The 23,828-nt window shown below is 46.5% G+C and overlaps 1 protein-coding gene across 1 annotated transcript in view; it reads right to left on the bottom strand.

Moving 5' to 3' along the window:
• The window catches only part of HECTD3 (HECT domain E3 ubiquitin protein ligase 3), a 249,983-nt gene that overhangs the window by 40,060 nt on the left and 186,095 nt on the right, over positions 1–23,828 (bottom strand). Inside the window, exons 15-16 of the mRNA XM_069232820.1 lie at positions 14,523–14,612; positions 12,947–13,153 (exon numbers count right to left, since the gene is read on the bottom strand). Coding sequence (XP_069088921.1) covers positions 12,947–13,153; positions 14,523–14,612 — 297 coding nt within the window. The remainder of the gene's footprint in view (positions 1–12,946; positions 13,154–14,522; positions 14,613–23,828) is intronic.

Below are 23,828 nucleotides of genomic sequence, written 5' to 3'. Positions count from 1 at the left end.
GTGAGGTGGCTTATGTGTTACTGGAAGGGGACTTAGATGGGGCCTCATTGGTGTTGGTGGCGCTGTCTGCTCCTAATGCGTGACAATCCCCTTTCTTTCAATCGCTTACCCGAGCCCTCTTAACCACCCTGCAGGTGCCAACTTTCTGCTGCAGTGACTTAAACTGTCCTGGATCTGTGGGTCGATAGATCTCATCCCCTAACCCAGTCTGGCACTTCGGCATTGGCTAACACACAGATGCAGGTCATAGTTTTCTGATGGGCTCTGCTTGGGGGTGCACCCGATGCACACCAGAATTGATTTGGCCTTCAAGTCTGTGGAGGCAGGTTCCCAGTTGCTGAGAACAGAATATTTGGCCCCTATTCTGTCAGACCATAATCCCCTTTGGTTAAGTTGAGTTGGGGCAGACCACGGCCCAAGATACCATCTTGGTGCCTGTCTGTGGCGGTGCTAGATGATCCCATAGCTCATGATCGAATCAGGTTGGGCATACAGCAGTATTTTACTGACAATGAAGGCACAGCCTCAATACCCAGGATGTAGTGGAATACATTTAAAGTGGCCCTGCGTGGGTTTTGTATATCAGAGCTGGTGAGAGCCAAGAAGACATTTAGAGAGGAGTTGACATGCATTGAAGGTGAACTTCAGGCCTGAAGCTTTTTTGGGGGGTATGGGGGAGGGTGGTGATTCAGGAGTGTAGGGCAGCCATTAAACAGATGGCTTCTGGTAGGTCCCCTGGGTCTGACGGCTTTTCTGTGGAGCTCTATGTCAAGTTCACTGCTGGATTTGTCCAGCAGCTGCTCCGCATGTACCAGGGGGGCAGGGGCAGTGGAACTCTTCTGTCTTCTAAGAGGGAGGCAGCAATTGTGATTCTTCCTAAACCGGGGAATGACCCCCTTGAAGTAAGTGCTTATAGGCCACTGTCCCTGATAAATACGGATTACAAGGTGGTGGGGAAGGTGCTGATGTCCAAATTGTTGTCTGCGGTGCACACCCTTGTGCGCCAAGATCAGGACAGGCGCATTCCGAGTAGGAACACATTCCTTAAATTCTGCTGACTATTATGCATTATAGACTGGGTCAAACGTAGCTCCACCCAGTGCTGGGTGGCCTCGCCTGACATCGAGAAGGCCTTTGATATGGTAAGATGGCCTTACCTATTCGCAGTGCTCGGTAGGCTGGGTGTCGGGCAGGAATTCCAAAAGTGGGTATTGCTTCTTTATAAGGATCTGTTGGCCAGCTGTGGCGTTCTCTGTCCCCATTCCTATTTCCAGGGGTACAAGAAAGGGTTTCCCATTCTCTTGTGTTATATTTGTGCTAGTCATAGAACCGCTGGCAAGCCTCTTGCACACTGGGGGCCAGAACTGGGAAACAGTAGTTTGGCAACAGACACATAGTGTGTCTCTCTATGCGAATAATGCATTGATTTACTTGAGGGCTGACAGTGCTAACATCCCCCTGTTGCATGAAACTGAGGTCAGGTTGGGCCTTACGGTAAACCTGGGCAAGTCGTGCATGTTTCCATTGTTGAAGACTCTAGACAGCACAGCGCCTCCGCACCTCCTTGTTCCTCTCCGTTAGAGTCCAGACAAGTTTAAGTACTTGGGGAATGCATTAAATCATGATGATAGCGACCTTGTGAAGGGTGGTCGCAGGGGCACGACTTTCATTGCCGTTCTGGACCCAGCTGCCGTTGGCTCCTGTGGGGGAAAACTGCAATCTCCAAAATGTTTCTCCTGCCCCGATCCTTGCACCTTTTCTCTGCACTTCCGGTAGTACTGCTAGGGGCCTTGTTAAGAGACCTGCATTCCTTGTTGATATCACTGATTTGGGGGAAGGATAGGCTGAGGAGGCCCTGTCAAAGCTGCACGCTCTACTAGATGAGGAAGGACTGGGGGTCCCTAATTACCAACTCTATTAAGCAGCCGCCCAGCTTCAGTCGGTTGCATATTGGTTGGGGAATGTGGGGGGCAATCAGCAAGATGTAGTGCTGGTGGAATTGGGGGATATCTTGAACTACTTAAGGGGTACAGCCCGAGCTACCGCAATGGATCATAAACTACTGAAGGTGGCCAAAGTGTGTTGGAAACAAGGAAACAATCTGTACTCTTCTGGGACGGTTGAACCCCATACTCATAAGAACTGCCACTCTGGACCCTCCCTCAGGCCTTGTGGTTGCAGCTCCGGCTCTCCATGGACGATTGGACAGTGTGGGGTGAGATGCTGGGGTGATCTGGCAGTTAATGGCCAATGGCGCATGTTTGACAATTTGTGTGACACATATGGGCTTTCTGTTATTTAGGACACTCATGGTTTTGAGGAGACAGCTCTGGGGGGATCCTCAGGGGATAACAGATTCAGACCAGGGATTGACAGTGTTGCTCAGTCATAACAACCAGCGTAGGGCAATCACTCATATATACAGTGCCCTCAAGAACCAGTTGCTAGGTTCAGGGTTTGGTTGAGGAATTAGTTGGAGGACATATTGGAGCGGGATTCCTGCAAACCACTTGGAAGCGCTGCTTAGAATTTGGCAAGGAAGTATCTATGAATGTAGCTCTAGAACACTCACTTTATAGTCCTCCACACCACACATATATGACACCAAAGGGGGTGGGGCATGTACCCATGGGCGTCCTCGGCCTGTCCCCGTTGTGCTACTCTGGAGACGGACTTTCTCTATATGATGTGGTATTGCCCTCTAATAGTTCTGTACTGGAAGGGGGTGTCGCATGTGTCAGGGAATTGACTTGGTGGCTGACCCTTTGCCCCTGGGAATACACCCAAGATCGGCCAAATATAAGCACATTAATGGCTTCAATGACCAAGCCCTAGTGTTAGCCAAACAGGGCATTTCCATGGTGCCGAAGTCGACAGACTCATCCCTGCTGCAGAAATGGGAGGTGGATCTGTTGAAGTGGGCCAGTGCAGAGGTAGTGGTTCGGTCTGATGTATGGACTCAAATTAATGGGGAAGGAAGGATTGATAAGTGGAACACATTTCCTGACAAATTGGACAATAAAAATATTATCAGCCTGCATAGGCTGGAGGACTTTTCTATTGAGTTTTTTTGGATGCGGGGTCTGTCATGGGGTGCTGGGATGCGTGGGATGGAGCTTGTCGTAGTGGTTTGGGTGCTGTGATGATGTGGCACACTGACATGGAGGCTTCAATGTATGTAGCTGTAGCAGGGGAAGACTGCTGATTTGCGTTGTTGTGTCCTGTGCTGTTGATCCTCGTCTGCTGACCTGCCTATGTCCATGCTACTAATTGTGTCCTGGTACTTGCTTGCTTGTTTTTTATTGTGTTCACTGTGATAAAGTGCAGTAAAGAGATTTACACAAAAAACAACAAATTGAACATTGTACTCTACCATTTATGCATTCCTAAAATCTTGGCTAGTTTTGCCTCTTATGGGGTATTAACTTCAATGTGATATTCTTCTCTAATTTCTCGAAATTACATCCAGTCCCCCCCCCAGATTGTGATGTGTTTTTGGGAGCATCTTCTGGATTTATATATGGAGATTTCAAGTCTGTAAAGCCATCCATACCTTTGCCCACACACCCACATCTGGTGGCTTTCTTTCTCGCTAGTGTCTGGCGATGTCTCTTTTTTTACATGATTAGACCAAGGAAAATTAATGATAACTTGTACCTATTCACTTATGAGTTGCTAGGTATGTGTAACTTGGGCATATGTTTTGTTTTTTCAACTGGTGACACCCACTAGTGTGTTACATACTGGCTCCTAGAAGAGCTTGATTCATGGACATACCCAAATTAATGTAAGGTGGTCTACTTCTGGCACCATAGGCATTGTAAACAGTTTGAAAATGTGACCCTCCCAAAAATGGAAAATGTTTCTTATCCAGTAAGCATCAGTTTGTGGCATGTAGTTCTGTAGATTCACAAGTTTAGCATAATCCTGCCATCTAGTGTTGGGCTCGAATGTATACAAGTTGTTTGCCTTCGAAGAAAGTCTTTTGAGTCACAAGGTCGTGTGACTCCGCCTCTTGTTGGTAATGCGCATGGGTATCAACTCCTTTGCTACACTGTTTTCATGCATGGTGGGTGAGGATGAAAAGTGAAGCAACACATATTATAGAGAGTTGCCCATGTGAAAGAAGTTTGTGAAACATATTGAAAATAACTGCAATGAGCACAGGCCTCTGGGGAAGAGGGTTGGTCCACAGCAATACATGCCACAAACAGATTGGGTAAGTAACATTTTCTGTTCGAGGCATGTGTGGCCGTAGAAACACATGCTTGGCACAGACTGAAAGCACTACTCCTCAATTAGCGGTGGCTAACATGTGGGAGTTACAGTGGTTTGAAATAGTGTATTTAGAAATGTTTGGCCTACATTGGCTTGTTGCCGGGCCAGTACATCTAAATAGCAAAGTTTTGTAAATGTATGTGGTGTAGACCATGTAGCTGCTTTACATATGTCAGCTATAGGTATATTTCCTAAGAAGGCCACTGACCCTCCTTTTTTATTAGTGGAATGAGCGCTAGGAAGAATGGGTAAGGTTCTTTTAGCCTTAACATACTATGGGGGTCATTCTAACCCTGGCGGTAAAAACCGCCAGGGCGAATGACCGCGGTAGCACCGCCAACAGGCTGGCGGTGCACCGCTGGGCATTCTGACCGCGGCGGTTCAGCCGCGGCCAGAAACGGAAAGTCGGCGGTGTACCGCCGACTTTCCGCTGCCCTTGAGAATCCTCCATGGTGGATTCTGACACCCCCTACCGCCATCCTGTTCCTGGCGGGTCTCCCGCCAGGAACAGGATGGCGGTAGGGTGTGCCGGGGGGCCCCTGCAGTGCCCCTGCAGTGCCCATGCCAATGGCATGGGCACTGCAGGGGCCCCCGTAAGAGGGCCCCAAAAAGAATTTCAGTGTCTGCCTAGCAGACACTGAAATTCGCGACGGGTGCTACTGCACCCGTCGCACTCCAGCAACTCCGCTGGCTCCATTCGGAGCCGGCTTCATCGTTGCTGGGTCTTTCCCGCTGTGCTGGCGGGCGGCCTTTTGGCGGTCGCCCCCCAGCACAGCTGGAAAGCCAGAATGGCCGCCGCGGTCTTGTGACCGCAGTGCGGTCATTTGGCGGTAAACGCAAGCGGGCGGCGACCGCCGCCCGCCGCGGTTAGAATCACCGCCTATGTTTGGATACATTTAACAATCCATCGCGCAATGTCTGATTCACAAAGGGCTGAGCAACAAATAGTTATTTCATGCCTTCTTGAATGATTTAGTCTTCTCAATGTAATACATGAGTGCTCGTTTTACATCTAATGCATGCAGAGCCATTTCAGCAACTGAGTCAGTTTGGGGAACAAAACACGCAGTTCAACAGACTGATTAAGGAGGAACTGTGGAAGAAATTTGGGGCTGATGCGAAGGTTGGGGCTGATGCGAAGTACAGTCCTACCTCTATGTATTTGGAAGAAGGGTTCTTCTAAAGTTGGTGCCAGAAGCTCACTGACAAATTTCAAGTGAAGTGGTAGAAACCAGGAATGCTACCTTCCAGGAAGAAAACTAGAGAGGGCAGGAGTGGAGGTGCTCAAACGTGGAACCCATTAACCTTGTTAATACAATATTTAGATTCAATGTGGGAGCGGGTGGCACCTGTAGGAAAGTTGCCCTTTGTGACATGGTCACCCCCATTTTTTGCCTGGTAAATGATGCAATTTTGACTGAAACTGCACTGGGTTTCTGCTAACCAGGTCCCCAGTGCCAGGTCTTTCACTAAAAGCATGCAATTGTTCCCCAATTGACAACACCTTTACCTCCTCCCCCATAGGTCCCTAGTAAATGGTACCCCAGGTACCTAGGGCATGAGTACCAAGGAGGGTCCCTAAGTGCCGTAGCATGTACTGTGCCATCCTCGGGACCCCTCACCTATCACATGCAGACTGCCATGTGCAGGCTGTGTGTCTTGGAACTGTTAAACGTGAAAACATGACATGGAGCACATCCTGTGTGCCCTGTTCCCTAACGGGCTACTGACCTTTGGGGTCACTATGCCTCCTATATGATCAGTTCCTGTGCAAGTTGGCATAACCCTGTCCCAGAGTTCGTAAATCTGCCAACAACAAGATGGTAGATTTTAAAAAGTTGCGTCCACTTCAGGCAGCACACCTTAGGGTGGGACTGGCCTGCAAGTTGGACGCACCTCCCTGAGTACTAAACGTCCTGCCTGTCCAGGTGCCAAATGGGCCCTGGGGCGGGGGGGTTGGCATCTCCCTGGTCAGGGAAGCCAGATCTGCATACCAAGGGTGGTGGGCTTCTTGGAATGCAGAGTCATCGGTCATCCTGTTTGGTGGGGTGTGTAGTCAACTCTTCCAGAGCAGGCTTGATTTATGACCGTCCTGAGAACAAAGGCTCTCACCCTTGGGAGTTCTGACTTGTCCCCGGAGGTGTTCTTATAAGGTGGAATGTTGGGAGGTGTGGAAGTGATGTGGAAGTGAGCTCCAGAAAATAACCATGTTGGATTATATCCAATAATCACTGGTCGGAGGTGATGCTCTGCCAAGTGGGAAACAATCCTTGTAGTCGACTCCCGACAGGTGTTGTGTGATCGGGGTTGAGTGATAAGTCAGGGTTTGGTGGTTGTGGCGGGCGGTTTGGTAAACCTGAGCTTGCCTCTGCCTTTGGAGTTGTTACCCCTATACCCCTATATTAGCCTCAGTAGTATCCTCTATGGGAGGCCGCTGGAATGAGGTGGAGATTTCAGGGAAGGTTGTTTTGGACCCTCCAGGTAAGATAAGCAGCGAAAGGAGCCATGGTGAGAAGGTGTCTGCGTTGCTTCCACGGCTTTGGCAGTATCATTATATTTTTTTCTTATATCTAGGAGTGTATCTACCTCATAACCAAACAGATGTTACACATCGAATGCGAGGGCCAGGAGATTCTGCTATTCTTTGGATTTAAACCCCGAGGCCCGAAGCCAGGAATGTCAGCGTGGTATACGCTAGAGTTTACTCCTCTTGCTGTGGTATCAGCAGCACCCCAGACACAATGTATATTTGTGCTGGATATTAACTTTCCCTAATAGGCTACTCAATAGGCTTGTATTTTTTTTGTCCTTCTGGGAGGTATCGGAGGGGTTTCTCCATCTCATCACAGTGGGCTTTATCATATCTAGAGGTGGTCGATGGAGTCTGCGATACGCTAGTGACTGGCGGATTGTGGGGCCACCCCCTTTCCAGTTGCGCCTGTCTTTTTACTCTCCTTGTCTGGTGGATGGGCATCACCATACAGGGGTGTGGAATTTATTAAAATATCTAATTGTCCACAGGACAGGTTGCTTCTCAAATCTACTTGTCCTGTAAAAAGATCTACTTGTCCCTTTGGTGCCATGTAGTGTGGCGCCAAATTATGGCAGCAATCTCATTATGTAAGAGCTCTGATAATACCCTCTCTGATTATGCCAGGGCTACTACCATAGTAGGGCTTGAATACTTGCAATTTCAATCCCTACTGTAGCAATTTCCTTATTTTTCCACCTTTGTACAGATCTGCATACTGGGGCTGGAGGAAGCAGTAAGCAATAGTTCCAGGGCTGGAATGCCTTTGAGTCTGCATACCTACTAACCTGCATGTTTTAAAGATCTTCACCAGCTTCTCTCTAATATTTCCCCATAATAAGAAAGGTTGGACATTTACTCCTGACAATGGCAGAATTAGAACTTCTTCCAGGGTTGGGAAGAAAGTGGCTGGAGGGAAAATGAACTTGCAAATGCTCAATAGATTTTCACATGAGCAAATCTACACATGCGTATTTACCCATGCTAAAATACAGTTCACAAATATTTTATAGGGGTACGACATATACCATTGGTGCACTTTTGTGACTTTCTTTAAGAATTTGGGGCCACATGTAGGTAGGTTCAGATTTGCGACCCGCAAATTGCGAGTCGCAAATCCGAATGTAGGATGGTGTCCCTGACACAATCTGTCATTCGCAAGGGCTTCGCAAATGCACATCTCATGAATAATCATGAGGTGGGTCGCAATTTGCGACCCCCTTGCGAATGGCGGCCTCACCGGGATGGTGGCCTGCTGGAGACAGCAGACCACCATGTCTGTGACTGCTTTTCAATAAAGCAGTTTTTTTTGTTTGTAATGCAGCCCGTTTTCCTTAAAGGAAAACGAGATGCATTAAAAAAACGAAAAATTAAACGTTTTCGTTTCATTTTTTCAGAGCTCTGAATTTTTTTTTACAGAGACATTCACAATGGGGAATGGGTCCCAGGGGGACCCCTTCCTTTTTGTGAAAGTGTTAGCACCCATTTGAAATGGGTGCAAACTGCGATTGGTTTGCGCCCGCGTTCGCAAAACAATCCTACATTGCACTGCGAGTCGCAATTAGGAAGGGAACACCCCTTCCTAATTGCGAGTCACAAACCCGTTTTGCGATTCGGTAACCAGGTTACCGAATCGCAAAACTGGGTTTGTGCATCGCAATGTGCTTTTTGCACGTCGCAAACAGCGAAAGTCGCTGTTTGCGACATGCAAAAAGCTACCTACATGTGGGTCTTGGTCCCTAATTAGGTCTGGTGTTAAAGACATTTTGTTTTTATTAAACTTCTATTTCTCTCTCTTTCGGCTGGCTTTACTGTGAGTGATCGCATTCTTCTCTTCCACAAGGAGCATATTGGCACACAAAGTAGTTTTGTTCAGTGTCAGGAACTACAGTGGCAATCAGTGACGTAACGAAACTGGAGGGTGCCCCTTTGCAAGGAACATGGAGGAGCCCCCTCTCCAGACTCACTCAGGGCAGGTGCTGTGCTGAAGGGGCCCCCTGGAGGGCAGCTGCTGGGCCTTTGTTATGCCACTGGTGGCAACGTGTGCTTTTAGAGTTCAAAAATGTTTTTTTTTTTTTTTTTGCCTGTGTTTGTTACAATGTTGAGGGCCTGGTAGCTCCCACAACAATAACGTGTTACAAAAGCCATGTCAAAACAAGACACGCATTGATGAAACTAAAAGACTTGTAAAAATATGTCAGATCAGTTGGCTTTGTCAGTGTTTGTTTATTTTCATGCTTCCCATAATTGTGTTGAAAATGGTTACACTGATTTTCCATTAGAAATATTTTTGGGAAATACTAGCATGCATCAAAACATTTTACTAAATGACACCTCATTTGCATCTAATCAGAGAGCATTCTGGGAGCATTATACTTAGCCTCATAGCCTAAACTTTTCAAACATGTGTATACACGTTTTTTTTATTTGTACTGGAACCAACGTCAGTAGTGAAGTGTGACCTTAAAACATTTATTTACAGCACTCACCCTAATAATGAAGGTTTTCAAATAATGAACCATAAATACAAGTTCGAACAGCATTATCTTTTGGAAACACATTACCTCAACTGTAGAGAGTTCCACTCTCTGTAAACAGGCAGCCAAAGGGTTTGTGCTGCAGAGGGTTGGGCCTACTTGTCCCAAGGACAAAGTAAACATAAAAACTTGTTGCCCTTGACCCCAAACAAGATGTCTTGATTTTTTTACGTGCAGTTGCCACTACTAAAGAGTATGGTGGAAGTTCACCTTTACTGTGTTTGGGGCCTACTCTTAAGCATTGACAAATATTAAGCTGAAATTAAGCTGAATGCTGTGTGGAGGACAGTGTTTTGCATATGAAATCGTCCTCCAGGGGCTCTGTATGTAATTGCTCCTTATGGAAGATGGCAGCACTACCCATTAAGTCATGGTAAGTAGTAGTTTCATCTGGGGGAGATGGTTTTGCAGGGTACAAATCAAGATCTCTATCAGCTGGTGGGTCAGAGTCCTATGTGTCCCATGGGTCATCCTGTGGCGGGATATCAAAAGCGTCTCTCTCATCTCCACCCTCTAAGAATTAATTGAATCTTTGGGGAATATGATGCAGGGGCAGCTGATCAGTCAGGTGGTATGGGTGTATGGTGTGAAGGAGATATATGTGGTGGACTGATGTGCACAGGACTTGTGACCTTGTCCATCTTCTTGCTCTGTTTGGGCGGAGTTGGAAGGCCCAGAGATTGTTCAAAGACAGCTGTCTTTTAGAAAGTTGTGCAGCAGGTTGGCTGGGTCTAGTGATTATCATACCGCGCTAAAGAGCGCCTGCTTATGTGGCCCTGCCTCCTCCTGGGCCTGATGATCACTGGGAAATGCAGTTCTCCCCTCCAATTTCTTCATGCAGTCTCTGAAGCAAGGGTTCCACAAACCCCAATCCATGGGCTGTTTTGCTGGGTGCCAACATTTTTGGCGCCAATGACAAGGGTTTCAGCTCTGAAGAAACTGGTTTCAGTGTTGTAGGTGGCCAGTGTATTCATGCTGAAAACTTCAGCTACGAAGCTCATCTCGAGTCTGGGGGGTCAGCCGTGAAGCATACAGCTTTGATGTTTTCTTCTACGCTGAGCTGGGGCTGGGCAGGTCCAAAGCTGATGGTCAATGGCTATTACTGCTTGAAGGTAGTGGTGGCCCAGCAATGGTTTTAAGTCTCCCTTTGTAGTGGTATGCAGGGGACAATAATGAGGTGGTAGTGGGCACAGTGCTCACAGCTGACTGAGCTGGAGGAAGATCTTGCATCTCGATTTCCAAGCTCAAGCTTTCGATGGGGGTGAATGTCCCTTAGCCTGAAGCCTACGATTGTGCATGTTGTTCATTCTGAGTGCCCTCGGGTCCGAAGAGGTTTGGTGTATCGCCCGAGCTCCTTCAAGATATTTCAAGACATCAAGCCCAACACAGAGTCTTCTTCATCTGAAACAGCAGCAGGCCTCTTCATATTCGGGGTAGAGGCACAGATTCCAGACCTGATGTAGGTTGGTGCGAGGGTACTTAGCATGATACAGGAGGCAGAAACTAAAGGGCGTGCGTTCCATCACTGAGTGGACATGAAGTTTGGGGAACATCTAACGATGGAAGCAACACCCTGAAAGGCTAAGGCCAACGAACGGCCTTGGTGGATGGAGGTCGCCCAGACAAAGTTGACATTGTTGAACTGAATAGAAGAGAGAGAGAGGACTTCAATCAAGAACAATACCAACTGAAAGCAGGTATGAACCAAGAAGTGCAGCAAGACGGTGTTGAACCGGAGCATAAAAGCACGTGTCTGAACTCAACAGTGGAAGAAACAATCTAATAATAGAGTTGATGACCATGTGCATTACCAGCAAGAGGAAAAGTCACTGTCTCGTGACTTGAAAGACTTTCTTTGAACATCTGAACCAAACACTAGATGGCAGGATTATGCTAAGCATGTGTATTTACAGCCACACATGCCTTGAACACAGTTTGTTTTGGGTGATGTATGCTCTTTGCAGGTATTTAAAGTGAAACATTCGGAACTGGGTGGCAAAGATGACTACAAGTGTCACCCTTTGACTTCTTGCTATTCCTCATTTGTGGGTGCACCAACATCCCTTTCCCACACCTCTCGTAGGTTATTAAATGTGTCTGGACTGTGTGTTACTAGCAGTCTGTGTGTAAGTGAGATCTTCTACCTTTGCGTATCACCCATCAGCACTTTCACCTCTATTGGAATGAAGTCAGGCAAAACTGTGAGGTCTTCAATGGGGGGCTGAAGGGTATGAATAAGCTGTAAATTAAGAACTGACCTTGATGTAAATATATATTCCTTTTGGAGGGCTTTGAAAGAACACATATTGACACCGGTCATCACATCTCCTAACTTGGACACTCCAATGGCATACCAACCCCTACAGTTGTGCAAATAACATACCTGACCAAGTCAACCACCCAGTCATTGTGTTTTTCTCCTGTTAATTTTCTATACCATCCTGAGTCTCACAAGGCTTCACACCACAGCTTTATCACATGACGGCAGACGGGGGCAAGTTCAGGTCAAGCTTCCCACCATAAAGATAGTGCATCAGGGATGTCTTCTCCATTGGTCATGTTTCAGACTCAAATGCAAGGTCAGGGAGTGTGCCATTCAGCATCTTGTTAATTATGATGAGGTGGGGTATGTGATAGTATGCAATTCTATCTGTGGTTTCAATGTCGCCATAGTACTTGGATTTGTACTTTTTGTCATAGTTCATTTTAAATTCCTACCTTCGCATAGAAAAGCCAAAATCATCTGAAGAAGGCAAGCGAAGAACTCTAATGGGTTCTCATAGGGATAATTTTGTAGTTGCTAAAGGATATATAGCCAAGAACATAATGTTTCTAGGAATTGTCAGAGAAGGAATGAGTATCATCTTTCTCTGTGCATTTCATGTGAACTTTGCAACATAGTTGCACCTTTCTGCTGTTTCTACATCATATAATAACGACTGTTGCACTGTCTGTTGGCTGATGTACACATGCCACAAAGTCTCATATCTTTGGCTACCTCACTCGTAAGATTTTACACTGCATATATTAACAGGGATAACTTTAAAAACACACACACCGCACATCAGTATTGCCCCACATTACTTGGATGAAATATCCTCAAGCCCTACCATAATGGTTCAGGTTGCTCGCTCATCTCACCAATCACACTTTAATTGTGAGAAAATAAAACACATTCAGTCAGAGCTGATCAAACTACGCTACGGGAAGAGAGCAGACATGGAAATGCTTGAAGACTATTGGTCTAGAATGTGGAATGAGAGAATGTAGTAAGTGCCCTTTGCTGGTGGCCACTGTATCTCAGAGTAACTATACCAATTTCTGTTGTAAGTACTTGTGTATAATCTGTTCCTGAACCCTAGAACAATAAGGTAGACAGCTTTCCAAAAGTCTACATCTGAAATATTTATAAAACATCACAATGTATTCATGCATGAATAATAATCAGTTTTTTTTGGGTGATAACATGCACGAGTACACAAACAATGTTTCCATAAATATTCTCAAACATGAGAACAATAAGAATAATACAATTTGATATGTGATCTATTATTTAACAATAAAGAATGCGATGCCATACATTGATCCTGCCAACACCTACCTGTTCCTTGCTCTCTTCCATGCGTGCCTTTTGCACCAGGCGGATGAACTCCTTGCGGTCCTCATAGCGGACAGCCGTGCTGGCACCGTTGGGGATCAGCTCCACCACTTGCTGGTCGCTAAGCACAGTGGTGTATGTTAACTCTCCACAGAACTTGAACTCAAAGGTCTCTTTGTCCATCACTTCCATCATCTCCAACAGTTTCACCTAAGAGACAGAGCAGTCAATTCAGGAGTCTCTATACAAGTGATGAGGAGAACAGAGTCTGAGCTTTCACACCAGGGCCTCGGGGTTTCACATTTTTGGCAGGAAGATGGACAGCAGGGAAGACTGGATTGTGAGCATGTTAACTGGGAAACATACAACCTTGTGAGTGACCCTTCTTTCATAGTCGACGTGGGCTAATTGACTAACATCACAACAACAAAAGACAATCAAAGTCCAGATGTGAGAATAAATGAGATGTCTTACAACCCTGAAAGCTTGTTGGACAATGCACCTTAATGTATAAACCAATGGAAAACATTCATAGAAAAACAGGAAGTGATGCATCAGAGACGATGGGGAGATGCTGAACTCAACACAGATGCAGGAGTAACTGCACTAGCTAAAACATATTCTGAACAAAGAGTAAGGCTGCACTGGGGTCAGAAAAGACAACTAGCTCCTAAATCAGAGAATTAATAGTCATAAAAATATAAGGTTAGAATTTTAATCCTTCGGCATTAGACTATTTCTTTGAATGACATTGATTGGTGTAGAGCTAAAGTAATTAATTTTCCAACCTTTTCAACCAAAAGTCAATAATGGACCATAGGGTAATTCTACCTGTGATTAATCTGCATTAGAGTGCAAATATTTATTTTAAAAAAAAACTGCTTAGACCATGGGAATCTACAAAACATTTCTCTAGTTGTACATTTCACTTGCACACAGATGACATGTTTTTATTAATAAGGTATACAATTATTTTATATTCAAGACCTTTAAAATGCTTCTCTACACAATTGTGCTAAAGGGCGTGCTTTAAAGGAATATGCACTCCAAAGGATTGGTTTAGAACAAGTTACCTATTTTTGGTAATGCTCATTCTGGTACATACTCTACAGATTCCTCACCTTTTCAATATCCTTAGGTTCTGGAAGGTACTCATCGGGTATTCATCTACACATCATGCTTAAGCGCTGCATAAAAACACTTTTCTATAGTGTTGACCTGATCAGCAGCAAATTCAGTTTTGAAGAGTTACTTCAGCTTCATATAAATAGGTTCAGCTCTCAGGATGGGGTTAAGGGTGTTCAACAGTCTAAGCCGTTGGGCTCTCCAAAGATATGTGCCTCCATGTTTCATCCACTTGAACAATTAGTTTATCAGATGGGCAGACAAAAAATGAGTCTATTTTTTGAGTGTAAGGACATCTTAAGATGTCTGACAGTTTTGACACCTCTACACAATTTTGTAGAGGAAAGACATAGGCTTCTACTGAAGCATTTCCTCACAGTCATCAACTATCATTCACTGAAGAAAAGAACATTCAGATTTGCAATGCTAGCATCACCCTGTGACAGCTACTTACCAGCACTGAATCCACAGCTGGAAAGTCCTTATTCCAACTAACTGTCTCCCCAGTGAGCTGCTTCCATACAAAGCCAGGAAGTGCCAGAACCTGCAGAACAGAGAAACCCTTAAATCTTGTTGCACAGAAATCATGGTACAGAAAACCCACAGACATGTTAAAAAGGAAAGATGAGATATGAGTGATGACAGAGCACAGAAAGATTGCAGATCTGCCCTAGTGAGGAAATCTTGCAAGACATGGAAAGAGCATAGATAGAAGGCACATCTGTCCAATGGAGTGGGGCAGATACTCAAGAGTCGCACAACACAATGATGAGCTTACGATTACCAAAGGCACGGGGCAAAGAGCGCAGTGATGCCAGGAGACTGTTCCTGTCAGAATGGAAAGATGGCGACCTTACAGCACTAGAAGAAAGCGCAGGTAACACACCGAGTACATTCAAGAATAGGGGGAGGCAAGAATTTCATAGCATGAGGACAGAGGTCAGCTAAACTTCTGGCCTTCCTTAGGCAGCTGGAACAGAAGAGACTCACAGCATACCAACAAAGGTTGTAGAGACATGAAGACTGCCGTAGACAGAAAGCCAAAACACTCGCTAAATGGGGAAATGAGAAGAAGCCAGAAGGTTATACTATGGTGACAGAAGTTAGGTCAGATGACATGAGGGCACATGAGTAAACACAAATAGGGTAAAGGTGGTCTTCAATTCTCTACTTTCAATTGATTAGGCAGGGGGCAGGGATGCAGAGAAAGGACCTTTTGAAGCACAGGGATATGCCCCCAAATGAAATGCACATCATGTAGGAAAGTGTCCCTTTTTGACATGGTCACCCCTACTTTTTGCCTGCGATTCAATCAATTTTGACCAAAAGTGCACTGGGTTGCTGCTAACCAGGTCCTTATTGCCACATCTCTTTCCCTAAAACTGTGCAACTGTTTCCCAATTGGCAATACCGTACGCCCTCCTTATAAGTCCCCGGTAAATGGTACTTCTAGTATCTAGGGCAAGGGTACCAAAGAGGGTCCCCAAGGGCTGCAGCATATATTGTACCACCCTCAGGGATCCCTCACCTAGCACGTGCACACTGCCACTGCATGCTGCATGTCTTGTGTAAGGAAATGCCTCCTTGGCATGGTTACCCCCTGACTTTTTGCCTTTGCTGATGCTATGTTTTGATTTGAAAGTGTGCTGAGGCCTGCTAACCAGGCCCCAGCACCAGTGTTCTTTCCCTAACCTGTACTTTTGTTTTACACAATTGGCACACCCTGGCATCCAGGTAAGTCCCTTGTAACTGGTACCCCTGGTACCAAGGGCCCTGATGCCAGGGAAGGTCTCTAAGGGCTGCAGCATATCTTATGCCACCCTGGGGACCCCTCACTCAGCACAGACACACTGCTTGCCAGCTTGTGTGTGCTGGTGAGGACAAAACGAGTAAGTCGACATGGCACTCCCCTCAGGGTGCCATGCCAACCTCACACTGCCTATGCAGTATAGATAAGTCACCCCTCTAGCAGGCCTTACAGCCCTAAGGCAGGGTGCACTATACCATAGGTGAGGGCACCAGTGCATGAGCACTGTGCCCCTACAGTGTCTAAGCCAAACCTTAGACATTGTAAGTGCAGGGTAGCCATATGAGTATATGGTCTGGGAGTCTGTCAAACACGAACTCCACAGCACCATACTGGCTACACTGAAAACTGGGAAGTTTGGTATCAAACTTCTCAGCACAATAAATGCACACTGATGCCAGTGTATATTTTATTGTGAAATACACCCCAGAGGGCACCTTAGAGGTGCCCCCTGAAACCTTAACCAACTACCCGTGTAGGCTGACTGGTTTTAGCAGCCTGCCACATTCGAGACATGTTGCTGGCCACATGGGGAGAGTGCCTTTGTCACTCTGTGGCCAGTAACAAAGCCTGCACTGGGTGGAGATGCTATCACCTCCACCAGGCAGGAGCTGTAACACCTGGCGGTGAGCCTCAAAGGCTCACCCCCTTTGTTCCAGCACCACAGGGCACTCCAGCTAGTGGAGTTGCCCGCCCCCTCCGGCCACGGCCCCACTTTTGGCGGCAAGGCCGGAGGAATTAATGAGAAAAACAAGGAGGAGTCACTGGCCAGTCAGGACAGCCCCTAAGGTGCCCTGAGCTGAAGTGACTCTAACTTTTAGAAATCCTCCATCTTGCAGATGGAGGATTCCCCCAAAAGGGATAGGAATGTGACCCCCTCCCCTTGGGAGGAGGCACAAAGAGGGTGTACCCACCCTCAGGGCTAGTAGCCATTGGCTACTAACCCCCCAGACCTAAACACGCCCTTAAATTTAGTATTTAAGGGCTCCCCTGAACCTAAGAATTTAGATTCCTGCAACTTACAGAAGAAGAGGACTGCTGAGCTGAAAATCCCTGCAGAAGAAGAAAGAAGACACCAACTGCTTTGGCCCCAGTCCTACCGGCCTGTCTCCTGCCATCCAAAGAAACCTGCTCCAGCGACGCTTTCCCTGGGACCAGTGACCTCTGAATCCTCAGAGGACTGCCCTGCTTCCAAGAGACCAAGAAACTCCCGAGAACAGCGGCCCTGTTCAACAAAGACTGCAACTTTGTATCCAGAGGAGCAGATTTAAAGACCCCTGCAATCCCCGCAAGAAGCGTGAGACTTGCAACACTGCACCCGGCGACCCCGACTCGACCAGTGGAGAACCAACACCTCAGGGATGACCCTCCGGCGACAACGAGACTGTGAGTAACCAAAGTTGTCCCCCCTGAGCCCCCACAGCGACGCCTGCAGAGGGAATCCCGAGGCTCCCCCTGACGCGACTGCCTGACTCTAAAATTCCGACGGCTGGAAAAGACCCTGCACCCGCAGCCCCCAGCACCTGAAGGATCGGAACTTCAGTGCAGGAGTGACCCCCAGGAGGCCCTCTCCCTTGCCCAGGCGGTGGCTACCCCGAGGAGCCCCCCCTTGCCTGCCTGCACCGCTGAAGAGACCCCTTGGTCTCCCATTGAATTCTATTGAGAACCCGACGCTTGTTTGCACACTGCACCCGACCGCCCCCGCTCTGCTGAGGGTGTACTTTCTGTGTGGACTTGTGTCCCCCCCGGTGCCCTACAAAGCCCCCCTGGTCTGCCCTCCGAAGACGCGGGTACTTACCTGCTGGCAGACTGGAACCGGGGCACCCCCTTACCTCCATTGAAGCCTATGCGTTTTGGGCACCACTTTGAACTCTGCACCTGACCGGCCCTGAGCTGCTGGTGTGGTGACTTTGGGGTTGCTCTGAACCCCCAACGGTGGGCTACCTTGGACCCCAACTTGAACCCCGTAGGTGGTTTACTTACCTGCAAGAAATAACATTACTTTACCTCCCCCAGGAACTGTGAAAATTGCACTGTGTCCACTTTTAAAACAGCTAAATGTGTTTTATGTAAAAAGTATATATGCTATTGTGATTATTCAAAGTTCCTAAAGTACTTACCTGCAATACCTTTCAAATGAGATATTACATGTAGAATTTGAACCTGTGGTTCTTAAAATAAACTAAGAAAAGATATTTTTCTATACAAAAACCTATTGGCCTGGAATTGTCTTTGAGTGTGTGTTCCTCATTTATTGCCTGTGTGTATGTACAACAAATGCTTAACACTACTCCTTTGATAAGCCTGCCTACTGCTCGACCACACTACCACAAAATAGAGCATTAGTATTATCTCTTTTTGCCACTATCTTGGACTCTGTGCATACTATTCCTTACTTTAAAATAGTGCATACAGAGCCAACTTCCTACATCTTGGTACAGCTAAAAGTGAAAACATAACATGGCACACAGCCTGTGTGCTAGGTCCCCTAACACTGCACGCAATATATGTAAGTCACCCCACAGAGGGCCTTACAGCCCTAAGGCAGAGTGCATTATAGTACATGTGAGGGCATATCTGCACAAGCAGATATGCCTATGCTATGTTTTTGTCGATTCTAAGACATAGTGAGTGAACATGGAAGTAATTTTAAGTTAATTTGCTAGACCCTGTCAGGACGAGTTCCCCAGCTACATTATGACTTCACTGAAAATAGGGATTTTTGGTATCAGACATCTTGCATTAATTAACCCTCACTGATGCCAGTGATGTATTTATTAATACATGCACCCAGAGGGCACCTCAGAGTTGCCCCTTAAAAAATCTAACACGTAACTGTGTTTGCTGTCTGACTAGTTCTAACTGGCCTGCCACCACCAGAGACGTTTCTGACCCCCAAGGGTAAAAGCCTTTCCTCTCAGGCAAACAGAAACAAAAGCCTGCTCTGGCAGGGATGTTAGCACATCACCCCCTCCTCCTCCCCCCCAACAGGATGACCTGCAAATTTGCATTCTAAGGCAGGGGGCTTCAAAGAAGCCCACCACACTTGGTATGCAAATCTGGCTTCACTCAATGGAGAGAGGATGTCCCCATCCCTGCCCCAAGACCCATCTGGCACCTGGACAGGCAGGAAACTTAGTATTCAGGGAGGTGTGGCCCCTTCTTATGTCAGTCCCACCCCTAAGATGAGCTGCCTGATGCGGACACAACATTAAAAATCTGCCATCTTGGTGTTGGCAGAATTAGGAGTCCTGACAGGGTTTTGCCCACTTACCACAGAAAGAGGTCATATAGGTGGCATAGTGACCCTAGGGGTAAGTAGTCAATTGGTTACTACCCTACCCTAACACCCCTAAATTCAGTATTTAGGGGAGCCCCTGGCACCAGGAAATCAGATTCATGATGACCTATGAAGAAGAAGGTCACTCAAGAGCTGCAAAAGCAAAGACTGAGGAGGAAGCACCTGACGTGGCCCCAGCCCTGCCGGCCTGTCTGCTGTTCCCACCGATATATGCTGAAGTCGACTAGTCCTGCAAGCTGCTGTGCCTCCAAAACCCTGGGGAAACTGCCTGCCTTCAATAAAGACAGAGGAACTCCTGTGTGCAGAGCTTCCCTGCATCTTACAGGCACCCCAAGAGACCTGAGAGGACTCCAGACTGAAAAAAACCTGAAACCAGAAAGCACCACTGCACCCGTGCCGCCTAGCCAACAATGCGAACGTGGTCCTCCAGCCCTCCAGAGACAGGGCCCAGTTTGGATGCCCATTGTGGACCTACTGATGCCATTGGGAGCCTCTGTCTGCAAGGCCCCCTAAACTGCAAGCACTCCTGGTGGAAAAAACCTGACACCTCTGCACCAGACACCCCTGGTCCATGGAGAAGAAGACCTAAGATGTCCCCAGGCATCTCAGGATATAAACCCACCTGTCGGTTCCTCTCGACTGGACTCCCTGTCCAAACCTACAGTCTCTTTTCAACCGGACTGATCCTCATTGACTAACACTGGGCACCCAGTGCCATACTAAACCTCAGCAGCATGTCGCCCTAGTGCCGCCCGATGTGACCAGTTGGTGTGGCCTTGACCCTTGCCCAATACTTACCTTAAGTCCAGGAGATTGGTTCCATAAGTCGCTGTACTATACCTGAATGCAGTACTTGTTTGTCCTCCATAAGATAACATTGCTGCTTCTGAAAAATTCACTGTCGACTTTTGAAACCTGAAAGTATTTTTCATGCAAAATGTACTTACCAGATCATATCGATTCTGGTGCCTAAATATATGTATAAAGATACTTGCATTTTTGTAAATTTGTGTGGATCTCCTTATTGAGTTGTGTGTCTCATTCATTGACTGTGTGTGCAGTTGCAGATGTCTAACACTCTTCTCCGATAAGCCTAAGGCTGCTCTGCAACACTACCCCCTAAAAGAGCACCTTGGGATTTCTAGAGGAAGCCCCGTCCACTAGTAAGGGAACCCCTGGACTCTGCACAATATATCTCATTTTGATATATCATCTAAAGAGCCAGATTCCTACACTGGTTGCCCACCAGGTTTGGATGGCCAACTTCAGGTGTGTGATACAGTAAGTATGTATTAGTGTAAAAGAAATGCACCTCAACATAAAGTCATTGGTGGATCATGAAGATCCTGAAGCCAATACATATTTAGGTTAGAAGTCTGTGTATAATTTATCAGTCCAGGAAGATATGATCTGACTTCCAAATCCTTTACAAGAATCTGTGTTTGACGCATGGTCAAGGGTTCAAAATCCAACAAATCTAATGAGCCTACCCGCTGTCAGATGTTGAATAAATGGAGGACCATTGAGTTGGGTGACGATAAACATCTGTTATTCAGTAGCAACACGCGCAAAGAGTTGAAAGTGTGCTTTACAAGTACATTTTATATTATGTGGGAGCCACCTATAAATACCATTGCAGTTCTGATGACGGATGCTCCTACTAGCATAGACTTATGGGCAATATAGTGTTGCGGTTACAATTAGGTATGGTATTGACTTAAAATATTAATACCCTTGTGTTAAGGTGAGTTTTCCTTTATATTTTGTTTTTGCTAGAATTTTTTTTATTGAAAGTATTTGTTTTACAAAACAAAATGTCAAGGAATACAGTGTATTGATAGCATGCAAGAGCATCCAACGCAGTATAGCGCAGTGTAATTTTGCAATGGGTTAGACAAGCTTGGACTGTGCAATTTTGATATCCAATACAGTAATGTAATAAGATGACCAGCCCGGTTGTAGTTAACATATATAGTTGCCAGGAATAATCAACAAAGTACAAAGAAAGATTTGCGTAAAGACTGTCAAATAGATGCCTCTAAAGTCTGGTATGCCACCAGGGAGAAAAGGAGTCCTGTGGGAGGTTGACGGGGCCGAGAGTAAAGTGAGCAAGAAGAAAGAAGGGGTATAGGATATTCGTGGGCTACTGCAATAAGGAGAGTCAAAACTATGGCTATGTGGTATGTTAGTTGAAAACTGGAGCGCTCTAAGCCTAGGCTGTGTAAAGCAAGAGTACTCCAGATGAGCAAAGTAGTCTAGTAAAGGCTGCCAGATACAGGTAAAACTGGAGTATGTGTGTGTTAATTTGTGAGTTAGAAGCTCCATAGCCATTAATGCCATACAGGCGTGAATCACTGGGTGATAGAAGGGTCATTAATTTTTTTCCCAGTGTAAGGCGATAAGCTGTTTAGTAGGCGTGAGCATGTGATTTATTAATTTCCAGTCTGTGTGTCATCGCCTCTAGATTCATGGGGTGAATGCTTAAAACTGCTGTGTTATTAGAGTCCAGGAAGGGGTAACCCAATAGGCAGCTAGGAGGGGGCAGGACCATCATATGTGATGGAAGTCACCGGGTGTTGTACTGCAGCACCAACAACGCGGCAAGATAGTGGGGTAGATAGTGTAAAAACGTGTTGAGGAATAGTAGCAACATGTCATCACATTGTATGCTGCCTCACGTTGGGATATGCTTCTATAAATCTTAAGTATGTCACTCCATAGCATGTCCAACTGTTTCTGGGAGATGCCCTTGGTGGTGTCGTACTGCCATTGTGGATGATTATGGGTGTAGTCGTACTGGCGTGGAATGTTGTAGCACAAGGTAGGTGTACAATATCAGGCCTTCCCCTCCCATCAAACTATCTCGAAAGCACTGTACTGCCATATTGCCACTTGCAAGTAAGGAGGCTGGAGAGCACAATGGTGTAGCTGATAATATTGTAGGTGGGTGGATTCTGGAATGTGGAAGTTTATTTTGCATTGCTCAAAAGACCTAATGCTTTCTCCTTCAAAGAGGTCGCGAAGGGTGCAACAATCCCACCTCCTCCCAGTTGGGAAATGAGTGAGCCTGAAGGTCAGTGTAAATTCCAGTTTGCGAGCAAGTAGAGTGTTTGGAGAAGAGAAGGTGGTGAGGCCCTGCTTAAGCACTATTTTGTCCCAAATGTCCAGGACGGTTTTAGCGGGGGTCGCTATGTAGGCACTCTGTGGTTTCGCATATTTTGGAAGCCAAGCCAGGCCCCAAAGAAGTCGGCAGACCACCACTCGGTCCATACGGAACCAATGTTTGTTGCTTTCTCCTAGACAACCTATTCAGAGATATATTGACAGTGTGTGAACCAGTAGTATTCGAGGAAGTTGGAGCAGACTAGGCCACCTCAATCTCAGGGAAGCATCAGAACTGTATTAGAGAATCTGGGATGTCTCTTCTCCCCCTCCCTCATATGAAGGTCCGTATATCTCACTGAAGGAGAGCTACGTCATCCTTGGGGCTGAGGGTAGGCATGGACTGGAATAAATAGCAGAGTTTCAGAAGGATGGACATTTCGACTGCATTAAGTTGGCCCAGCCAGGACACATGAAGCAGTTTCCAATGCCGTTGTCTTCCAGGACAGGCCTCTGATATTCTGTCCAATGGGCCTGCGTCCAAGTAGTCAGAGAGGGGGTTTAATTGAGTCCCAGGTACCGAATGGATTGTGGGACCCGCTGGAAAGGGGTGAGAGATCGTAATGTATGAAGATCCGAGGTGGGGATGGTGAGGTTTAAAGCTTGGGATTAGGCCATATTGACCTCGAAATCTGAGACTCGCTTGAACACTTTTAAAGTGTGTACAACAGTGTTTTTCCCAGAGGTAGGTCTCTCAGAGATCGGTGTAGCTCAGCAAGAGTAACAGGGGCTTCTAAAAGCTCGGAGTGTTGCGAATAAGGGGGGACCCACGGGCAGGCGCTAAGATAGGAATCAATAAGAGCTTGTGGGGTGTCATCCCTTGTGTCAAGAGTTTTATAGAGGCTATGAAATGCTTGCTGCTTCGCCACAGCAGTAGCCCAGGTCATCTCCTCTGTTTTGATCTTGGATATGTGGGCTGGTGCTTGTTTTAGTCAGAGCTTACAGGCAAGAAGAGACCCCACTTTGTCTCCTCCCCTCATAATATAATTATTTCAGGCCAAGTAGAGATAGTTCAGCCTTGTTAGTTCTGTGTGCCCTGAGTTGGCCCTCAATAAGGCCAATTGCCTATGGTTAAGTCTGGTAGGGGCAGACTGATCGAGGAGTTCAAGAGTCTTGATCTCTTAAGATAATCCGTTTTCGACCAGGCGGGATTTCCTAATGTGGGCTAAGGCAATGGAGGATATAACTCCTCTGATGGTAGCTTTGATAGCATCCCAAGGTGTATGTTCTGGAATCTCTGGCTGATCATTTGGGTCAAAGTAGTACGCGATTTGGGCCCCTTCACTGAGCCAAATTATTTCTAAATGAGTATGGTACGAGATAGCAGCTGTGTCTAAGTTATGCAGCAGTGAATGGGTGAGGAAAAGGTAGCCTACTCAAGAATATGAGGTGTGGATGTGTGAATAGAAGAAGTAGTCCAGAGTGTCAGGGTGTTTACAGCACCATACAAATTGCAGTCCCAAGTCCGCAAGGTCATGTTTGAGAGTGGC

The sequence above is a fragment of the Pleurodeles waltl genome, chromosome 4_2 (genome assembly GCF_031143425.1).
Source record: "Pleurodeles waltl isolate 20211129_DDA chromosome 4_2, aPleWal1.hap1.20221129, whole genome shotgun sequence".
NCBI classification, from domain to species: Eukaryota; Metazoa; Chordata; class Amphibia; order Caudata; family Salamandridae; genus Pleurodeles; species Pleurodeles waltl.
The sequence above is the reverse complement of the archived record's forward strand: the minus strand, read 5'-3'. Positions and strand labels throughout refer to the sequence as shown.